This window comes from Cydia fagiglandana, chromosome 7 (genome assembly GCF_963556715.1).
Source record: "Cydia fagiglandana chromosome 7, ilCydFagi1.1, whole genome shotgun sequence".
Classification (NCBI taxonomy): Eukaryota; Metazoa; Arthropoda; class Insecta; order Lepidoptera; family Tortricidae; genus Cydia; species Cydia fagiglandana.
The window spans coordinates 13,179,190-13,201,343 of record NC_085938.1 but is presented as its reverse complement, the minus strand read 5'-3'; the positions used below and the strand labels follow the sequence as shown (position 1 = coordinate 13,201,343).

Genomic DNA, 22,154 nt, shown 5'->3' with positions numbered 1-22,154 from the left:
TTGTATAATAGACTAGATTCACTCGACTCTACTAATGACATTACATATACTTCTAATGAGCATGAGCAACGAAACTTAACAGAGTCCGCAGTAAGCTCAGCCGAATTTTTACTTCCCATAAAAACGGAGATTCGTACTCATTTTAAAACAACGTGTTGGATTGTACTAAATTGCACAAACAATGATATGAGGTATATCTATGCCAGTACCTAATTAGTTTATATTCCAACAAAACTAATGAAATAGAGGAAAAATAAGTTTTGTATGAAAAACTTATTTTCGCTGTATTTTTTTCCATGGTATCTGAAGCTACACATTAATTACAGGCATAGATATACCTTATCCTTTACTGAGTACAAAGTTTTAGAGCAATCTAGCTAATCGTTTTAAAATGAGAGCGTAACTACAGTCGTATGGAGAACCCAGCTTGCTGCTGACTTAAATCTTAGCAAACATTTATCTTTGTAGGTGACCAGTTTTTGTATACACGTAACTCAAAAAATACATAATGTTTTACCGAATTCGTGGCATCTCTAATATTTATTTTAGTTTGTTATCAATAGGCATGGAATTTCATCGCACGGTAATACGTTAGCGAATTATGTAGTCTACATTAGCAATAAAATTAATACGAGTGTATTAATTCCTGCACATACTCTGTCATTTATTTAATTCTAAAACGCCTTTTAGCGGTTGTAATTAAAAATTAGATTCACAATAAAATTATTTTTCTATTAGATTACAAACTCATAGGTTTGACTATTTTAACATACAACTATTATCTAATACACAAACATACCAACCTATTTTAAGATACATATTGTTTTTTTATAAAACGTAATAGATAGTACTGTAATATATAAATACTATGATAAATAAAACGTAATATAATTTGCAGTAATTAATTTACGATATTTCTTAGCGAAATCTATTGGTGCGATATGAACTAGATAAAACCTACTTAAGTATTTCATTTAAGTAAAATATTATATATATATATATGTGTATATAATATTATCTTTAATTCTCAGTTGGTTTTCGGATGGACCCAGGTTCCATACAAAGATGCCCATGGTCCTTTGTCCTGGTTATCTAAATACTGGCGGAAGGCGGAAAATGTTATACTGCCCGTAAGAATTCTCATTAAATTTCCCTTTAAAACATTTTTCAATAAGATTTAAACTCTTCATAATGTCAAATACCTACTTGGCTTATAAGGAATTAAACCCGATACGATTAGCTGTAATATCAATTTGATTTTATTTAAATAAAAGCAGTCAAACCGTCCAATGAATAAATAAAACTTAAACAACGTTTGCTGTAGAAAAGTACGTATGAACAATTTTACCATCACAAACTACGCTAGAAAGACGTATTTGCTGTCGAGCAGAAGTATTTGCTAGGCATTTTTAAAGTGTATACCTTGATAAAAATGATAATACTCGAAGGTACTAATTGTAAACACTACATATTATTAATAACATATGATGGTAATGCAATAACAAAGCATTTTTTTAACCTTGGCGTTCGGTCAATATTTCGCGCGCAAAAAGCCACCTCCGCTCTCATTCCGGCAGCCACAAGCCTGCGCTTGCGGCTGACGGCTTTTACTTAGCGTAAAGGTGTCTTTCGGCGCGCGGGGAGCATGACGAAGGTTGGAGCATATACTGCGTTATAGACTAGTTAGACGCACTTTCAACCATTTTAAAAGTTTGTTTGCGTTTAATACGACGTCCATACAAAATAAGAAGAACGTATAATAGTTATACGTTTCTAAAGACTATTATGTTGACGTAAAAAAGTTAAGTGATACTAGGCTAAAATGGCGTATGAGACATTTAAACAAAAAAAAATATTATACGATTTTTTAGACTAGCATCAGATCTAAAATTTTGCTAAAGATCCTAATCTTAAAGTGCGTATAGCGTCTTTTACGTATTTTTAGCCTAGTTTTTGGCTTATACGTTATTTTAGGCTAGATATGGTGGATAAGATTTTACGCAAACCAGAGCGTAAAAAAACGTATAGCTGCATATACATTGTTTTAGCCTGGCTTTGTCAAATAGTCGCTTTTTAGACTAGGAACGAACGAAAATTAGTGCAAATACGGTCTTTTTACGATATTTTTCTCGAAAACTAGGCCACTTATCGGAAAACGGGCCAAAGTGGTCGATGCGTCTCGATCTCTACATTACGAATATCACAAAAAGTCCATTTTGGCAAAATGTCGAAAAACTGCCTTTTAGCTTAGGGCGGCAGAATAGTATATGATAAACCGTTGGCGTTTGTCATTGTCTAAAACACAAATATTCACGCACTAATATTTGCAATAATCTAGTCGCTAATTGCGACTTGCGAAACCGTATTATTATAATACATGGTAACACAACAGATATAAATTTAAATAGTATTCGAATTCATCACGCTTTGTTTTTGTTCTGGGAAAATGCATTGCCTTGTAAATCCGACACTAAACAGTATATTACGAGCCCCAATACGAAACAACTATTACATACACACAAATATTTATTTCAATGTTTAATAAACGTCATATACGATAGACCGATTAATAATACAAATTATTATTTGTTTCATTAATTCTATATAGGATTTTTTTGGAAATTACGCATTTTAATACTTTATAATCCAAATCATACTGTCCTCTTTCATTGCAGTTTGGTACTCATGGGCCCAAAGCAAAATAGCCTGATCACTTACGGCCGTGTCGCTAACATGTTAATTTTTATCCCTTTTGAATTCTTATTATAAATATTAATTATTTCTTGCAAATTTAACAGTTAAAGTACTGTTAATAATTTAGAAATCAGCAAAGTGCAAATATGTACCTACCCAATAATAATAGGTCCGTTGCCATGTCATAAAGGTTTTTTTGCGTGATCTGTTTGGATATATGTCTGCAAGCTAAACATACTGTAAGTTTATATAAGTAAGTATAATGCGTACGCAAATGCTGCAAGTGCAACGTATTGCTCAAAACACACGTTGCAAATAAGTTTTCGGACTCATTACTCATCAAAATTAAATAATTAACTTTTCTGTTAAATGTAATTAGATGGTTAAGTAACGTTTTAACGTTGTAATTGTGTCACCATACTGATTACGGGTAAAATATTGTAAGTAAGTGGGTGCTTATTTAGGGAATAAGTAAGTCGTTCAAAATGGGATCAAATCAAATCATGGGGTTGCCAGGCATGCAATATTCGATATTGTTTGTCGATTTGCTAGTTTGGGAAAGGTGTTAGGTATTATTCACAAGTTAATATACCTATACATATATATGAATATTACTCATTCACTATAAATACAGTTGGTACGTTTGTATCTGTACGGACATTAACGTGTACAAAAACGAACATATTTAATTCAGTTTTTATTTTCTTTTAACAGTTCTTTTTAACAATAACATAACCACCTGGAAATTCTTATCATTTACTTCAACAACATTTTACACCTAGGCCGGTAACTTTACATGACTCTTATCTTACAATCCAACTACAAATAAATAAAAACAAATACGTTTTTTTATTAATATCTTACAAAGTAAATTCTTGAGTGGTAATATGAGGAAGCCTGTTCAGAGTCTGACATGGAATTCTCTTTCTTGCTTGCTGGTTCTTCGGTTACCGAAACAGGTTCTTTTGAGATGGTATCAATAGATTCTGCGGATACTGGTATTAAGACCATACCTTCAGCAGCTGGCATTTCACCGGACGGAGCGTTTTGCATCATCATTGATACAACGGCGGGCATTTCTTTGACTGGAGTTTCTTCAGTTTCTACCTTAACAGCTGGTTGCATTTCCTTTTCTTCTTTTTTTTCAACTACTGGAACCTTATCTTCGCCTTCATTTTTAGTAACATCAGATTTTGCAGACTTAACCTCATTGCTTGCAGGCTTGTTATTTTCCTCAACGATTTCATTAACCGCGTTTGGTGTTTCATGGTATTTGTAATCCTTTCCAGGGAAATAGTGGTTAATTTTAATGCCATGACCAACAGGATAAAAATGTCTAGCGTGACCACTGTAGGACACCGCGTGATCTCCGTGCATATTGATGCTTTTACTGACAACTGCGTTAAACCTGAAGATAAAACAAACATATTAATAAATGAATAACTTCATAATTGTATAACAACTCAGCTGATATACAGGGTCGGTGCACAATATTCAACATTAAATAGAGAATTAACAATGTAAGTTCATAATGTTATGTTAGTTTGTTAATATACACAATTGGGTATTACTTATATTAAGAAACCATGTGTGACACCAAAGCTATTTAATGAGCTATTTAATTTAGAACATAAGAAATATCTTTAGTTCTCAAAAAGGAAACTGCAAATTAAACTGTATTTTCTGTATACGAGTTATGAATGACTCACGTTAGACCGGGCCTTCCGGCGGGAGCTTCCGGCGCTTACTTTTCTACGACATTACAGGCGATCACGTGAACGCCATAGAAAACGATGCGCCGGAAGCTCCGGCTCGGACACGCCCCGGTCTAACGTGAGCCATCCTTTAGTCCAATAAAATCATTCGATCCTCATAAAAATACAAAGAAAAGAAAGCATAATTATTTAGATGTTGATGACAGAATATCGTGTTTTTCATCTTCACACACACAGTAGTTTTTAAGCAATAATAAATAACACTCACCCGTTATAGTCATCGGCGTCATACTCCACTTTGCGCAGGGACCCGTCCGCTTCAACCAGACTGTACTCCCCTCGCACGCGGTCACCGTCTCTGGACTCCCTGTGATGCTTGTGGTCACCCGTCTTCTTGTCAGACACCGAATACTCGAAGTTATATTTAGGATACGTCTGAAATAGAAGCTTCATTTTATCAAACCGGCCAGAAATTAACGAACGGGAAATTATGAAGATACATAATGTTAGATGTACCATCTTTATAGGTTTTCATAATCTATGAATAAAACTATTCAACCGATAACTACGCGATTATTCAACAGATACTTGATCATATAAAATCTACTAGTGCACAAAAGTAATGTATTTAATTAGGATATCGTGTGGACGTCTTTGGGATATCTGTACTTACTCCATGTAAGTAACAGTGTCTCAGTAGTAAATAACTATGAGTTTAATGGAAAACCATTCATAAAGCGGCCAGGCACTTTGCATTTGGTGTACAATATAAAGTACTTACATATGTTTTAGTACTTACAAAATAAGAGTCATATTTGTAGTAGTCGTGAGAGCTCGGCGGATGATACGTCCTCACCATTTGCCAACCTTTAGGACTGTTGATGTCAATGTCCGATCCCTTGTTCCCACTTGGTCTGATTAAAACCGCGGCCACGGTGCTCGCGAAGCAAACGAATATTAAGACCTAAATTATACAAAAATAAGTAAAGTAAATAAAAATTGCTAAGTATATTAAAGAGAAATAAAAAAAAATAGAGGATTAACTTAATTTATTACCTTTCCAGACATTTTGTTTCACTTGGTTTAGTACCGTCCTAAACGGAATAGAAGAAAGAACTGTTGACTGTCCGTAGATTTTTTAACCAATTTATACTTTTCCAATTCCTATTATAAAAATTGTAAAGTCTTTGTCATCGAGCGTTGATCAAGATGCGGATAGAATAGAGCGGATGTGCCGTTACATTCGTTAATGTTCCGGAAAAAAAATAATGCAATCAATAGGTAAAGAATGATTTAGATAGCACCTGACGTCAAAAATTATACATAATTAGCATTAATTTGTTCCCCTACATGATACTGCTTGTATGTATAGTCAGTAATAGTCTCGAAGGCCTTTGTTTGATAGCATTGTACAAGAACTAATCCTAGTACTTAACTATATATAGGTATATTTATTTCAGATTATCTAAAACAGTATCTGAAGATGTAATAAAAATACATCGTAGGTAGGTAATACTTACGAACATCGTTTGTCTGCGTAGAACACTTAAAGGCGTAATTAAATACTTAGCATTTTCCGTACCTAAATTATTCTGAGGGTTTGGGTAAGTAAGTACTCTAAAAGACTCCACATTTAAATGAAGATACGGTATCAAGGGGAAAGCTAAAAATTCTCACATTTTTAAAATACCTTATCCATGTTATTTCTATCCGGAACATTTGTAATCGTATCGTATCATCACATTACATTTCACAATCAAAAAGCAAAGGAACCATTGACACAGCTTTTGGGGACACTTAACCAAAAATGAAATTTAACGAAACGTTTCACTTAAAAAGTAGTTTTAGTTTGAAGTAGGTACTCGGGTATACTTTGGTTTTAATTCTTTTAGATGCCCAGATCTTGCCTTATCTATTCAGTTAATTTGTTTATAATTGTCTTGATATTTTGCGTTAGTAAAATATAAACCTAAGTATACACGGTATTAGGTACCTAATATTAACATATTTTTCAATTTTCATATATTATTTTGATTCATTCTTTACCTGTCATTACATTAAGTAGAAACTAAGCCAACTAAATCATTTCGATTATATTTTATTTGTAATTTCGCTAAAGTGATAAACTTCCTCACAGATCACTATTTTTTAAGTGTTGGTTTTGGCCTAACTTCCTCTTTCCGTTTCTAATAATAATTATTATTTCACGAAAGAGAGCGGAATCTTGCAAATGTTATCAGAATATCGCATCACCACAATTCAATAGATGCTGCTAATGCATTGTCCCACTTTGTTGGTACCTACCTACCATTACAAATCGATATTTGCGCGGTTTTATCTACCTATGTATATAAAAATCGGACAACTGTGAGTCGGACTCGCCCACCGAGGGTGTACTTTTTAGTATTTGTTGTTATAGCGGCAACATAAATACCTACATCTTCTGTGAAAATTTCAAGTGTATATTTAGATATCACGGTTCATGAGATATAGCCTGGTGACAGACAAACGGACAGACAGGCAGACTGACAGTGGATTAGTAATAGGGTCCCGTTTGTACCCTTTGGATACAGAACCCTATAAACTAGTACTTAAAGTAAGACCTGCTTTCAGTACTGTGCTTAGTAAAAGCTGGGTGTGGAATAAAAAAAAAACTATCGATTAATACATGTTTGGCCATGGGAAGGCAGCTACGAGTAGGCCTATTTATAGGAATATGGATCATGAAATTCTTAAAAAGGGCTTAAAGAAATTATCACAGTGAAATTTAGTGTCAATCGCAACATTAGAGGATGACAAAGGCCCTGCTTGAAAAGGGGTAGAGTCAGAAAGTGGACATCAAGTACCGCGGTATCAGATATTTCCAGGATAACATACAATACAATAAGTTAGGCACTCGTAGTACAATGTTGTAACTATACTTTATACACAAAAAATTACCAATTTTAAGTTGGAATTTCACGAATATATTACTGTTTTTTTTATTGTTGTCAGTTAAATTAAATTAGTAAGATTCTTCGGAATAAGAAGCTTAATAAAACGTTGTAATTGCTAAATGTATAGTTTAATAAATATATTTTATTTTAAATATTGTACATATTTCTTGACTTAATGGTGGTAGTAAGTAGGGGCAGAGTAGACGACGGGAGCGGCCTTGACGACCACGGGAGCGTGGGAGGGGGCGGTGTTGTGCACCACGGCGTTGAAACCGTTGTGGGGGTCAGCGGTGTACTCCACGGTGCGGATGGAGCCGTCAGCCTCCTTGAGGGAGTAAGAGCCCTTCACGACATCACCGTCACGGGTCTCGTGCTGGGACTTGTTGTCGCCGGAGTGACCGTCAGCAACAGAGTAGGAGTACTCGTACTTGGCTGGCTGAGACTGGAAGTGAAAAATAGGTAATTGAAATTTTGTGTTTTTAATAACAGTAATTAAAAAAAATATTCTCACATCACAAAAAAAATGATGTATTACGAAAACAAAGTTAAATACAAAATAATAATTAAAAACTTACGATTTCCTCGTGGGCGATGGGAGCGGAGTAGTGGACGGCAGCGGGAGCAGCGTGGTAGGCGATGGGAGCGGGGGCAGCGTGGTAGGTCACGGGGGCAGGGGCGGAGTGGTAGGCAACTTGAGCGGGAGCAGCGTGGTAGGCGACATGAGCGGGAGCGGCCTGGTAGGCGACATGAGCGGGAGCGGCCTGGTAGGCGACGGGGGCAGCCACCAGCTTGTGGGCCAGCTGAGGCTGGTCGTGGCGGACGATGCTCTGCGAGGAGACCGCGGCGGCCGAGGAGTAGTGCGGCTCAACCAGGAGACCGGCCTGGGCTACAGCCGCGAAGGCGCAAAGGGCTACAATCTGTAAATTACATAGGTAATTAATTAGTATTCTTGAAAACTATGCTTAATTTTGCAATTCATAAAATCAATTAATGATTTTAAAAGTTGTAATCTTAATAATCCTTTTCGACTTACTTTGGAGAACATTTTGTTCTTTGCTCAGATACGTTACAAATGTAAATGATAATTTTCGAGAGTCAAGCCCTAGTTTTTATACATGTGAATTGCAAATGGGTAAGGTCATGTTCGAGTATGAGGCAGCGGCTAAAGTGGTCGAGCGAGCTTTTGGCACAACCTTGCCCGGGTTACGCGTGTGCAAGCGCGCATTCTTCCTAGAAAGCACTTATGTTAAGAATAGGCTGGGCGTGGTGCAAATTAGCACCTATTATCTTACTTAAATAACCCTTAAATAATAGAAAACTTATTATTTGTGAAGCTTGCAAATTAATTAATAAATCAGGCGAATACATTCGATTTGTTGATAGAAAAGTACCTATACAAGTAAATTCTGAATAGTGGTTCGTCGCGATGCGTGTTTTCGTAACTTTTTATCAAACTTTGTCCGGATCGATCGGTTTGTAGAAACTTATTCAGATTGTAATACTATTAAAACCAATATCGTGCAATTCAGTGCAGGGTGCACATGATCTTGCGCAAATTAAAAATATGCGAAGGTGACACGTTGAAATCTGTGCGATATTAAAATTGATGTTGATGATAAAAACCATCCTATGTCCTTCCTTGGGCCTTAAACTTTCTCCATTTTACCATATTGCATCTAAATCAGTTCAGCGGTTTAAGCGTGAAGAGCTAACAGACAGAGTTACCTGCCTATACTATCTCATTTATAATATTAGTTAGGGATGTCTGGTGGCAGGCATTACATTCTTCTTCCTCGCGTTATCCCGGCATTTTGCCACGGCTCATGGGAGCCTGGGGTCCGCTTTACAACTAATCCCAAGAATTGACGTAGGCACTAGTTTTTACGAAAGCGACTGCCATCCAACCCAGAGGGGAAACTAAGGCCTTATTGGGATAAGTCCGATTTCCTTACGATATTTTCCTTCACCGAAAAGCGACTGGTGAATATCAAATGATATTTCGTACATAAGCTCCGAAAAACTCATTGGTACGAGCCGGGGTTTGAACCCGCGGCCTCCGGATTGCAAGTCGCACGCTCTTACCGCTAGGCCACCCGCGCTTCAGCAGCGTCTGGTAGGCAGTACATTATTTTACATAATTTTGTAGATTAAACACTTAACTCTCAAATGAATTAAAAAGTAGGATTGCTAAACCTAATAGGTATTTATTTATCGTATGGCAATTATTTACTCCTAACTACATTTATTAACTAGTCTACAATCTAAATCTAGAGTCTAAGGTTACTTATTTCTATATGTCATTACTAACTACTTTGACTGGATTACTTTTTTACATGTATTGGGAAACTTTATATAATCATTATTAATTATATGGACGGTTCAATTTCACCTTGTGCTGACTTGGTTCCTCCTGAGTCCCCCAGGTCATTATTGCAGTTTTGAATTTGGAACCTTCTTGTATTCTATTTTATTTCAAATTCGATTGGATTAAATCCTTTGTAAAGGCCTCAGTGACCCAAGAGGAAAATATAATTCTCTCAATTCTCTAATATCGTGTACGCCAACATTACCCCTGTTGGTAGTTCAGAGCAAATCTTTCTGTTGTCACTTTTGTAAGCGTGTTTTCTATAGGATTACACAATTTCTCAATTTAAAACGACAGCCTGACAGAGTCAGACCAATAAAAGTATGCAGCGGATTTGATAGCCCACGCAGTCAATGTATTATTTTAAACGTCAAACTTCTATGAAATTATGACGTGTAAATAACACTTACGCTGCGTGGCCTATCAAATCCGATGCAGACTTTTATTGGTGCGACTATACCATGAAATTTGACATGAGACATGAACCTATGTTATGACATATTGTGGTGCAAATCACCAAAAGGAGTGCGGATTTGAGGAGGTTTAAATAATTTAAAAAAGATGTCAACAATCTTTCGGGAATCGGGATGTAGTATTGTAATACTTTATTTTTAAACTAAGGGTCCTGAAGGGGATAAAACAAACAACCCGATAGTGGACAGGTACAATTTAATTGCCGACCTGGTTAAGTTTACACTTTTGAGCTTAAACACTACTTAACGACTTATTGATAGTAAACTAAATTTATATTTATCTAACCGGGTTTTAATTATTGTTGGTGATACTTGGTCGATTGCGCTATTGGATAGTTAATACTAAAAGGTGAATAGTCCAAAATCGCAGTTTAGGAAAAAGTTGTGAAAGGCTTAGCTGCACTGTAGCGACAGTCGACGGCTCTCTCTCTCGACCAGATGGCCGGAGGTTCCAATAGCTCCGACTCTGGCGGGGCCAGCTGCACAGGTCGACTGGCACAGAATCTGGCCTACCAAAGGCCGCGCCCCTAGTAGACACCTCCTGGAAAATTCCGGGTACGGGATTAGTTCCACTGGCTCAGGTCACGCCAAGAATCTGTGGTCCGTGCCACGTGAGAGTCCGTTTCACATAGGAACAAGGGTTTCCATGCGTAACCCTTTGGGGTTATATTACAGTATAGAATTCAGCGCTACGCGGGATACTTTTATGTGGCCGCATGGCACGCCATACAATTTCTGACAAAAGTATATGAACGACGCCTTACCTGTCGGAGGAAAATCGTCTTGCCGGGGTTTATGAGTGATCGAATATCAACTCCGAAGTGCCCAGGACGCTCCTGGTTCGCCCTTTCGGGAAACGGGTTAACCTCAAGGTACACCTGAGGGCAGGCTGAAATAAACGGTTCACGTCAATAATCGCATAATCCAACAACAGATTCCGAATTCCACGGTCTTCACAAACGAATGTAAGATTACTTACCAAAGATGAGAACGTTGTCCCCATTATTTAATATAAAGCCGAGCCCGGCTAGGTCGGGGAAGAAAATCCAAGTCCCCAAAATGGCCGAATCATTCTCCCTCGGTGCCTCCTCTTCGATGTTGCCAGGGTTACAATCCCAAGGCATTTAACAAAACTGACGTGAAATTCTAAATACGGAAATTAGAACAGAGCGTGGTAAACGCTGCTGGACAAGCACGGTATGATATTTTTAAGAAAGGGAAAGGAAGACTCGACAATCTATACATTCCTACCCGTTCATGGAGAATGATAATAATTATTTTGGTAAGAACTAGTTGGCGATCGAACTGGTTTCGAAGGGATTCAGACCTATCTCCCTGGCAACACGGAATCGCTGCCAACTTGACAGTCCATCGACACTATTCGAGACACAGATTTAATCGCCCGTCCGGCTTCATAGAAGTATTTTGTTATCTAAATATTTTTCCATTACACACCCCCCTAACCAGGAGAATTTTACGACAGAGGCAAAAGACGAAGGAGTAAAATTCCAGCTCGCCCTCGAGCTGTGTCACCAGCCGAACGGTGTAAGGAGAAGGGAATCTAAGGACTTCCCTAGGACGTGGATTACGGCCCACAATCGCACGTCGATTTGTCCCTTGGCATCAATTGAGTCCGCGGGGCCGTCGCTGGAAACAATCGCATCTAGGCCTACGGGACAAAACAAAGAGAAAACAAAAAAAAATTGAAGCCAACGTCGCTTCAATGGACAAACAAAATAAAAAAAATAAATAAATAAAGCGCTTTCCCAAAAGATAATAGACTACCCGGATTGTGGAGTATTGGTACGTCTCGTTACAGGAGTCAAGTGGTGTGGACAGAACTTGGCTTGCAGTCTTTTATGTGCCATTTACCCAGACGCTTCCCATTCTCATCTTCCAACTCGTAGACTAAACGGGATATTTTCCGAATGACGCGACATTTGTCATATTTGGGTGCTAGCTTCGCCGAGAAGTATTTACCGGCGTTGCTCTGCTTGAAGGTGCGTTTCCACACTTCGTCTCCGACGTTGAATTCTATATCACGACGTTTATCATTGTAATACTTGATGTTGCGGTCATGAGCTTTCTGTAATAATTCCTTCACGGTCGGGTAAATGGCCCTAAGGGTCTTAATCTTGTCGAGGTACTCTCCCCGGGGGGAAAAAACGATTTCGTCGACCTCCTCGGGGTCGTCGTAAATTGTGCCATCCGGTACTGCTTGGCGTCCATGCACGAGCAGGAACGGAGTATATGATGTTGTTTCATTGACTGAGGTATTTAAAGCGAACTGTATACGAGAAATATTCACGTCCCACGAGCGATGATCCGATTCAACGAACGTTGATATTGCTGTTACTAGGGTCTTGTTGTAACGCTCTACGGTGTTGACCTGGGGACAGTAAACGGGGGTGTAGTGTAGTTGTGGGATATTGTAGTTGGCGAACAGCTTCTGAACGTCCCCGCCGGTGAAGTAGGATGCATTATCCGCAATAATTGTTTGGGGGATACCATGGATCATGAATACATGATCTTCTAATCTCTGGGAAATTACAGCCCCGGTTGCACGTCTCAAGGGAAACAACATACAGTATTTAGTAAAACAACATACTACTACCAATATATAAGTGTTTAGTTTCCTTGAGGGTGGTAGCGGTCCAACCAGGTCTATACTGAGGCACTGAAAGGGCCGACTGCAAACTTTCGCACTTCCCATGAAGCCTGGAGTCGGTTGTTGGCTGTGTTTATAAGCGGCACACACCGAGCAATTGGCGACGTATCGGACTACATCTTCATACATCCGTGGCCAGGAGTAACGAAGTTTTAACCTGTTATACGTTTTAGCGGTACCTAAATGTGCAGCAGTGGGGACTGCATGGTTAGCATGCATGATTTCTTCACGAAATTCCACTGGTATCACCTCTTTCCACTCGAAATCGGTAGTTAAGGCATTCTTTGATTTGGTGTAGCGATAAAGGCGACCATTTAACAATTGATAATTAGGTACCGATCCTGGGTTGGATTCACATTTGTTATAGATCTGCGAATACCAAGGGTCATTATTAGTGGTGTTTGTATCAATTAAACAGATGGGAACTGCCCTTGATAAGGCGTCCGGTACGATATGTTCTGAGCCTCTCCGGTGCTCGATTGTGAAGTTATAAGGTGAGAGACGACAACCCCATCTTTCGAGGCGCCCCGTGGGGTTTTTGAGATTAAGGAACCACTTCAAACTGGCGTGGTCTGTAACAATCCTAAATTGACGACTTCCTTCCAGGTATGGTCTGAAGTGTTCTACAACATTGACCACCGCCAAAGCTTCTCTCTCAGTGGCGGAATAATTTCTTTCTTGAGGCGTGAGGGATCGACTGTAATACGCCAGTGGGTGTTCCTCTCCTTCAAATATTTGTGTCAGAGTTCCCCCGATGCCGAAATCTGAAGCGTCACAGTGAACCGAGAATGATTTGGAGAAGTCTGGGCAGGCTAGAACTGGGGCCGTGGTCATTGCTACTTTTAACTCATTAAAAGCTTGATCCGCTTCTGGGGACCAACGAAAAGGTGGAGCGCCTTTTCGCGTGGACGTTAACTGATTGAGAGGTCCAGCAATGTTGCTGAAATTTTTAATAAATCGGCGGTAATACGACGCCGTACCTAGGAAGCGTTTAACATCTTTCCGACTCTTCGGTATGGGGAAGTCCACCACCGCTTTGACTTTGTCGGGGTCCGTGCGTAAGCCGTACTCGTCTACAAGAAAACCTAGGTACCTTAGTTGCCTACGAAAGAATTTACATTTAGATAGGTTTATTGTAAGGTTAGCATATCGAAGTCGTTCTAGTACGTGGCGAAGTAGGGTTAGATGTTGTGTAAACGTTTCAGAGACAATTATTATGTCGTCTAAGTATATAAAAATACGGCCGTTGTATTCTGGACCAAACAAAATGTCCATCAAGCGTTGCTGAGTTGCTGGGGCTGAGGTAAGGCCGAAACACATTACTTTAAAATGGAACAAACCGCGGCCAGGGACCGTAAAGGCGGTCTTTTCCATGGATTCCTTGGAATCTAAGCCTATTTGCCAAAAGGCTGATTTAAGGTCCAAGGATGACAAATACTTCGCGTTCCCTAGTTGATTAAGAATTTGATTAATTAGTGGTAGGGGGTAAGCGTCGTGTTTGGAAACTTCATTTAGTTTTCGGCTGTCCAGGCAGAATCGAAAGGAGCCATCTGATTTCGGGGCCATGGTCACCGGGTTATTCCATGGACTGCTGCTTGGCTCGACGACATCCAGCTGGAGCATCTCATCTAGCTGTTTATTGAGCTCTGCAAGTTTGTACGGAGATAACATGTAATACCGCTGTTTGATCGGCTTCGCATCTCCTGTATCAATCGAATGCGTTAGCAGATGCGTTCTTCCCAACCCCTTCTCCTCGGCGGATATTGATGCAAATTCTTTAATAATAGTATCTGCCTCACGTTGTTCCTCCGTCGAAAGAGACTCCAAGCCGTGTATGTACCTGACCTCAGAGACGATGTTGTTATGTTCTTCGTTTGATAAGGAACAGGTTCCATTCTTTAGTAGCGCGAGGATATCCCGTCCGAAGCCGAAGGCTATCCAAAAGTTAAGACCGAAAATAAGTTTAGTGTGGACCTCCGGTATCACATGAAACTTTACGACTTGCGTGTTGTCACCTACAAATACGGGCAAGAATACATGGCCCTTGATGGGCGAACGGACTTTGTTCGCCGAGATTATATGAGTTAAACCGTGCGGCGGATGCAGAGTAACTCGACCCTCAAAGTACTTGTCAAAGGTGTCACCACCCAAAATTGTCAACTCCGAGCCAGAATCCATTAGGCCAGAATAGGACATGCCATAAATTTTTACTTTAAGGTATGGTCGCAAGCCTTGTTCATCAGCTTCGTTTATCGAATCTAGTAACTTCAAACTATGGCAAGACTCAAAAACAAAAGTAACAAATGACAACCAAGAGTGCCATTCCTCTCGATCGAACTTAGATGCTTGGTCGTCGGCATGAGAGATCTGTGATTCGCGTACATTGCTGCACGGACCGATTGTATCCTGTAAGGCTCCATTATAAGAATTAGCGGGGAATGTTTCCAAATAAGGATTTGTATCCTGGTAAGTTTCGTTCTGTGGATAAACTACGTTATTTTGTGATAAAGGTGTTATGGGGAATGTAGACGATTTCTCCATACTGTTAGTTGCCTCAGGGTAAATTTCGTTATGCGTGTAAGTTACATTATTTTGCCAAATAGGGGTTGGAGAGGGTACAGAAGGTCCTTCCACACTAGAATCTGCCTTAGGGTAAATTTCATTATGTGGGTAAGTTTCGTTATTTTGACAAATATGGGTCGTGGAGGGTGCAGACGGTGCTTCTGTATAATAATTTGCATTGGGGTAAATTTGGTTATGTGGGTAAGTTTCGTTATTTTGATAAATACGTGTCGTGGAGGATTGAGTCGGTTCCTCTACACAATAATTAGCATTTGGGTAAATTTCATAATTTGGGTAAGTTACGTTATTTTGCCAAATATGGGCTGTGGGGGCTTTAGGTAGTGCTTCTACACAGTAATTTACATTATGGTAAATTTTGTTAAGTGGGTAAGTCAAGTTATTTTGCGAAATAGGGATTGTGGGGGGTAAAACGGGTAAGGTTATGTAGTTAGTGGGGACAAAAGCGTTAGTAAGGAGGTTTAAGGGGTTAGTTAGGTTAGTAAAGGTAGGATAGGGAAGTGAAGTAGGTGGGGTTATGTTAGTGGGGGTAAAAGCGTTAGTAAGCGGGTTAAGGGTGTTAGTGTGGTTAGTAAGGGTAGGATAGGGAAGTGAAGCGGATGGAGTTATGTTAGTGGGGGTAAAAGCATTAGTAAGCGGGTTAAGGGTGTTAGCTTTATTAATTGGCATCGATATGGTATGTAATGGGCGGCATTGGCCTTTTGTTGTCAATGAAGTTGATACAGCATTAGGTGCAAGTAAGTGATGGTTAAGTAGGGTAATGGGTGCTGAAGAGCTAGGGGATTAGTTATTAAAATAACTATTGAGTTGTGTATGGTTTTCTAGAGTGGGCTTTCTGGGATTACTAAATATAGGCGTGCGAATAAATATTCTACTTTTATATTTTTTAGTATTTTTTGTGGAAACCGGATCAGCCATACCCTGACTCGGCGTTATTAGTTTTTTGAGGTACTAGGTGTGGACGCACATTTAGGGCAAGTACGGGCTGTTACGTCGTTCTCGCCGCAGCGATAACAAACGAGTTTAGGAGCTGCTTTACAAGTTTTCAAGGTGTGACCGTCCACGCGGCACCGCACACAAAAGTCAGCCGATGCTTGCACTGCCGAGACAGTTTTTGTTGTGAGTGGCTTGTAAACCAAATCATGGGCCAGTGACTTACTTAAATCTCTGTCAGGCTCGGCAAAACGTTTGGCGCTTTGAGTGGCGGCCTCTAGCTGCCGACAACGATCTTTAAGTTCACCTATAGATTCTATTTTAAATAATGCCAATTGTTTAGAATAGAATGGTCTGACGTTTTGTACCAATATACTCAATTTCTCGGCCTCTGGTAAGGGTGTCTCTAAACGGGAAAAATAATTAAGCATTACGCTGACATAGTTAACTATTGACTCATCAAAACCCTGCGTCCTAGCACGTATTTCCCTCATAAGTCGGACATTATAATCTAATGGGAGGTAATCACGGATCATCACAGCCTTCAGGTCCGTCCAGCAGTGTACTTGATCACAGATTCCGTTAAACCACGAGGATGCCTCGTCCGTGAATAGTTCGCAGGCGGAGCGAAATAAGGTTGAATCCGGTATGTCACGTGACACACGCACTTGCTCTAACTTACGTAAGAAAGCTTTGACACAGGTCTTGCCATCATATTTTAAATTTAATTTTTGCACCAAATTATGGTGTTTTGTGCATGCTGGTAAGGCCGTAGGATTCGGTTTGTCAACCTCGAGTGCGACATCCCTTGACAATGCACTTCTAAAATTAATCAACACATTGTCAAGGCGAGATAGTAGTTTATCCAACTGATCACTTAATTCACAATGCCTTGAGGCCTCTGATTCAGCTGGTGTTAGGCGGGTTAGACGGTGGTAAAGATGGTGTGCAACCGCCTGTACGCGGTTAAGAAGCTTCAAGGAAGTACGACGCTGCGTTGGTGACTGTAGTTGGTCACGAAGGTCGTCCATTTTTGCAGATATTATGTCCAGTTCTTCCTTGACGTCACCATTGTAGTCCGCGACCTCGTCAGTGGGAATCTCCTGATTCAACTTCCGGAGCTGGCTCCGGAGCTCCATCACTGTAGTCAGTGGTACCCCGAGGCGCACCGTCACTTCATACTCGAGTTCATCTTTTTTTAAGAGATTAAAAGCTATTGGACGCTCCTCCAAAGCGGTCTCATTCGCCATTGTTACAGTAGTAAAGGTTATCACTATTAAATATTAAATGTATTTTCCTTATAATTTCCCCGAAAAGAAATAATTACCTAGTTTATAAGTTTAAGAATGTTATAGCGTTATCGACCAACAACAAGTTTAAGTTCACCAGTTTAGGTATAGCACACTCTTAAAGAGTCAACAAGTAATATGAAATAACATTAAACACAGTGGAAATAATGTTTTCATAAAAATAAAAGAGGATGTACAGAGTCCTTAAAATAAATACAACTAAAAAAAAATAAATGTAAACAGTGGATTTTCTTCCCTAAATCAACCTAGTACCGTAAAATGACATGGAAGTGAAATACAACAGTAGGTACTGACTGTGCCAGACAAAACATGTGGTTAGACACTCTTGCTAACCAAAACTCAATTAAATTTAAATATTTTTAAAGTAAGTTACATTGAAATACAATAGCACAAAACAACCAAGCTCAAACCTTCGCTGAATGTTGGAGGGAAAGAAGCCAAATATCACCAAACCTATTCGGGCGCCGCTGTAATACTTTATTTTTAAACTAAGGGTCCTGAAGGGGATAAAACAAACAACCCGATAGTGGACAGGTACAATTTAATTGCCGACCTGGTTAAGTTTACACTTTTGAGCTTAAACACTACTTAACGACTTATTGATAGTAAACTAAATTTATATTTATCTAACCGGGTTTTAATTATTGTTGGTGATACTTGGTCGATTGCGCTATTGGATAGTTAATACTAAAAGGTGAATAGTCCAAAATCGCAGTTTAGGAAAAAGTTGTGAAAGGCTTAGCTGCACTGTAGCGACAGTCGACGGCTCTCTCTCTCGACCAGATGGCCGGAGGTTCCAATAGCTCCGACTCTGGCGGGGCCAGCTGCACAGGTCGACTGGCACAGAATCTGGCCTACCAAAGGCCGCGCCCCTAGTAGACACCTCCTGGAAAATTCCGGGTACGGGATTAGTTCCACTGGCTCAGGTCACGCCAAGAATCTGTGGTCCGTGCCACGTGAGAGTCCGTTTCACATAGGAACAAGGGTTTCCATGCGTAACCCTTTGGGGTTATATTACAGTATAGAATTCAGCGCTACGCGGGATACTTTTATGTGGCCGCATGGCACGCCATACAATTTCTGACAAAAGTATATGAACGACGCCTTACCTGTCGGAGGAAAATCGTCTTGCCGGGGTTTATGAGTGATCGAATATCAACTCCGAAGTGCCCAGGACGCTCCTGGTTCGCCCTTTCGGGAAACGGGTTAACCTCAAGGTACACCTGAGGGCAGGCTGAAATAAACGGTTCACGTCAATAATCGCATAATCCAACAACAGATTCCGAATTCCACGGTCTTCACAAACGAATGTAAGATTACTTACCAAAGATGAGAACGTTGTCCCCATTATTTAATATAAAGCCGAGCCCGGCTAGGTCGGGGAAGAAAATCCAAGTCCCCAAAATGGCCGAATCATTCTCCCTCGGTGCCTCCTCTTCGATGTTGCCAGGGTTACAATCCCAAGGCATTTAACAAAACTGACGTGAAATTCTAAATACGGAAATTAGAACAGAGCGTGGTAAACGCTGCTGGACAAGCACGGTATGATATTTTTAAGAAAGGGAAAGGAAGACTCGACAATCTATACATTCCTACCCGTTCATGGAGAATGATAATAATTATTTTGGTAAGAACTAGTTGGCGATCGAACTGGTTTCGAAGGGATTCAGACCTATCTCCCTGGCAACACGGAATCGCTGCCAACTTGACAGTCCATCGACACTATTCGAGACACAGATTTAATCGCCCGTCCGGCTTCATAGAAGTATTTTGTTATCTAAATATTTTTCCATTACAGTATGACATTTTTTTTTCATTTAGATTTGTATTTTGTATACAATTCTGTTTGTAAAATCATGTGATATAAAACCATGTAGGTACCTAAATATGTAAAGTAAAATTAAAATAGTAATTATGATACAAGTGCCAAAAGAAGGAAATTCGCAACGAGTGGCGATAAATTGGAACACGACCGAAGGTAGTGTTTTAAATCGACACGAGTTGCGAATTACCTTTTCGCACGTGTATTGTACAACGTTTTACAATACTTTATATGGCCCATTAAATTTTTGACATAGGCACATATTGACATTAATTCCGCGGCCGCCCCAGGCCGGTAAAGTAGCACCATATGTATTGTAAATTAATTTGCTATCCTATCATTAAATGATGCGGTAGATATAATACGTTTTTATATTTAAGTCTGTCGTCAACTTGCAATTCTCGCTATAGGTACACACTCTCATAAGCACAACGCTGCTCAAATATCTATATACGAGTATATCCTCACACTAACACACAATTTTAAGTTATAGTTTACCCCATTTCAATTGTTACATATGTACTATTATTAGTGAGAGTGAGTTCCAAGGTACAGGCGCAGCCTAGTTTGGGGCTCCCCTGACAGCTGTGTATCTTTAATCTTGCTACTGTAGGTATACTTACTTTTCTCGTAGTTATTATTCATATATTTAATCCCATTATTTTTTTTTATTCTATAATGGTAATATACAGTAAGTACCTGTTCGCCGTATTAGTAGCAACACTAGCAACGCGTTCGCAACGCAACAACACTAACAACGCTAGCGTTCGTATTGTATGTCTAACATTTTCAGAGGGCCTAGTGAATTGATACTCATTTACAGGAAACGCCAACCCAAAAAATATAGGTATCCGTTATCTCTAGGTACCTACACATTTTAACTTTCGATTATTAGATATTTTCAAAGAAAACTGTGAAGTTAATTGCGCTATATGTAAAACATAATTATGCCGCAAACTTTTATCCTGGATAGTGATTAAATTGATTGGGTGAAATAATTAAGTACAGGAAAATGTCTTATATGTACATGTATTAGCAATAAATTAACTAATCATCATTAAACCGTTTCTTTGGTAGAATCGTTTAGTGATGGTAGTAAGTGGGAGCGGAGTAGACGACGGGAGCGGCCTTGACCACAACGGGGGCGGCCTTGACCACGACGGGGGCGTGCGTGGGGGCGGTGTTGTGTACCACCGCGTTGAAGCCGTGGTGGTCGTCAGCGGTGTACTCCACGGTGCGGATGGAGCCGTCAGCCTCGTGGAAAGAGTAAGAGCCCTTCACGACATCTCCGTCGCGGGTCTCCTGCTGGGACTTGTTGTCGCCGGTGTGGCCGTCAGCCACGGAGTAAGTGTACTCGTATTTGGGGTGAGCCTGAAGAAAATAATAGTTATTAATTTATGATTAAAGGTAAAGTTAGTCCATAGGTAAATAGACAACCAGAATAATTATCTTACAATTTCTTCGTGAGCGATGGGAGCGGTGTAGTGGACAGCAGCAGGAGCGGCGTGGTACGCAACAGGAGCGGGAGCGGCGTGGTAGGCGACGGCAGCAGGGGCGGCGTGGTAGGTCACGGGGGCGGGGGCAGCGTGGTAGGCGACGTGAGCGGGAGCGGCGTGGTATTCAACGTGAGCGGGGGCGGCGTGGTAGGCGACGGGAGCAGCCACCAGCTTGTGGGCCACGGCTTGGGGCTGGTCGTGGCGCACGATGCTCTGCGAGGAGACGGCGGCCGCCGAGGAGTAGTGCGGCTCAACCAGGAGACCGGCCTGGGCTACTGCCGCGAAGGCGCATAGGGCTACGATCTGTAAGATCACAAGAGTTTTAAAACATGGCTTCAAGTGCTAAACAACGAGGACACTAATGAAACGTAGATTAAAGAAAAATAAATATGTAAATTTCTTTGCACTCACTTTGGAGAACATGTTTGTAAGTTTCACAAATGTGAATGATAAATGTGACACCCCGTGATCTAGTTTATATACTCACAATTTGCAATAAGGAAGGTCAAATTTTAGCGAATCAACTCGGTTCAGTGGGCGTGGTCGGGCGGGCTTTCAATGCTGCCTCACCCTAGGTTAAGGCACGCGGCGTGCGTTTGTGATGTATTATTTGATTACAGCGTCTAATTAGTATCTTATTTCCGAAGTAGGCTTAGGCGAACTTTTTTTTATAGTTACCTACCTATAATTATAGTATATTAAAGCGTATAGCGTATTATTAGAGCGTGTGACTTGCAATCTGGAGGTCGCGGGTTCAAACCCCGTACCAATGAGTTTTTCGGAACTTATGTACGAAATATCATTTTCAGTAGCTTTTCGGTGAAGGAAAACATCGTGAGGAAACCGGACTAATCCCATAATACCTAGTTTCCTCTCTGGGTTGGAAGGTCCGATGGCAGTCGCTTTCGTAAAAACTAGTGCCTATGCCAATTCTTGGAATTAGTTGTCAAGCGGACCCCAGGCTCCCATGAGCCGTGGCAAAATGCCGGGATAACGCGAGGTAGAAGAAGAGTTACCTACCTACGTATTAACTTAGTGATGAACTATTATTTAATATAGGTACTAATATCAGATAGGTACGTGGCTCCGTTTTTGTGGATTTTAATAGTTTACTTGCTAGTCTATGACAATATTGACAATCCATAGGCTTTCATTTTCTAAA

At 40.1% G+C, this 22,154-nt stretch overlaps 2 protein-coding genes and 1 long non-coding RNA gene across 3 annotated transcripts; all 3 read right to left on the bottom strand.

The window, feature by feature from the left end:
• Window positions 1-3,546: 3,546 nt before the first annotated feature.
• LOC134666222 (uncharacterized) lies at window positions 3,547-5,509 on the bottom strand. The gene is made up of 4 exons (XM_063523373.1): window positions 5,466-5,509; window positions 5,209-5,373; window positions 4,678-4,844; window positions 3,547-4,102 (listed from the first exon to the last, which is right to left on the bottom strand). Exons 1-4 carry the CDS (start codon window positions 5,475-5,477, stop codon window positions 3,547-3,549), a joined length of 900 nt encoding a protein of 299 aa, XP_063379443.1. The 5' UTR covers window positions 5,478-5,509.
• Window positions 5,510-7,503: 1,994 nt separating this feature from the next.
• LOC134665953 (uncharacterized) lies at window positions 7,504-21,513 on the bottom strand. The gene is made up of 4 exons (XM_063523011.1): window positions 21,404-21,513; window positions 20,951-21,295; window positions 7,921-8,208; window positions 7,504-7,787 (listed from the first exon to the last, which is right to left on the bottom strand). Exons 1-4 carry the CDS (start codon window positions 21,413-21,415, stop codon window positions 7,518-7,520), a joined length of 915 nt encoding a protein of 304 aa, XP_063379081.1. The 5' UTR covers window positions 21,416-21,513; the 3' UTR covers window positions 7,504-7,517.
• Window positions 18,199-19,466, bottom strand: LOC134665958 (uncharacterized). The gene is made up of 2 exons (XR_010098437.1): window positions 18,784-19,466; window positions 18,199-18,560 (listed from the first exon to the last, which is right to left on the bottom strand). It is a non-coding gene; the product is annotated as an uncharacterized LOC134665958 (long non-coding RNA).
• Window positions 21,514-22,154: the final 641 nt, after the last annotated feature.

Bases quoted from the DNA above. Each gene is read 5' to 3' on its own strand.
- LOC134666222 (XM_063523373.1), bottom strand. The intron at 4,845-5,208 runs GTAAGTACTAAA...CTTCTATTTCAG, and splicing joins ACAAATATGACTCTTATTTT to ACGTATCCTAAATATAACTT. The intron at 4,103-4,677 runs GTGAGTGTTATT...TTTTATCTTCAG, and splicing joins GACGCCGATGACTATAACGG to GTTTAACGCAGTTGTCAGTA.
- LOC134665953 (XM_063523011.1), bottom strand. The intron at 8,209-20,950 runs GTAAGATAATTA...CTCCTGGTTGAG, and splicing joins CCATCGCTCACGAAGAAATT to CCGCACTACTCCTCGGCCGC. The intron at 7,788-7,920 runs GTAAGTTTTTAA...TTTCACTTCCAG, and splicing joins CCATCGCCCACGAGGAAATC to TCTCAGCCAGCCAAGTACGA.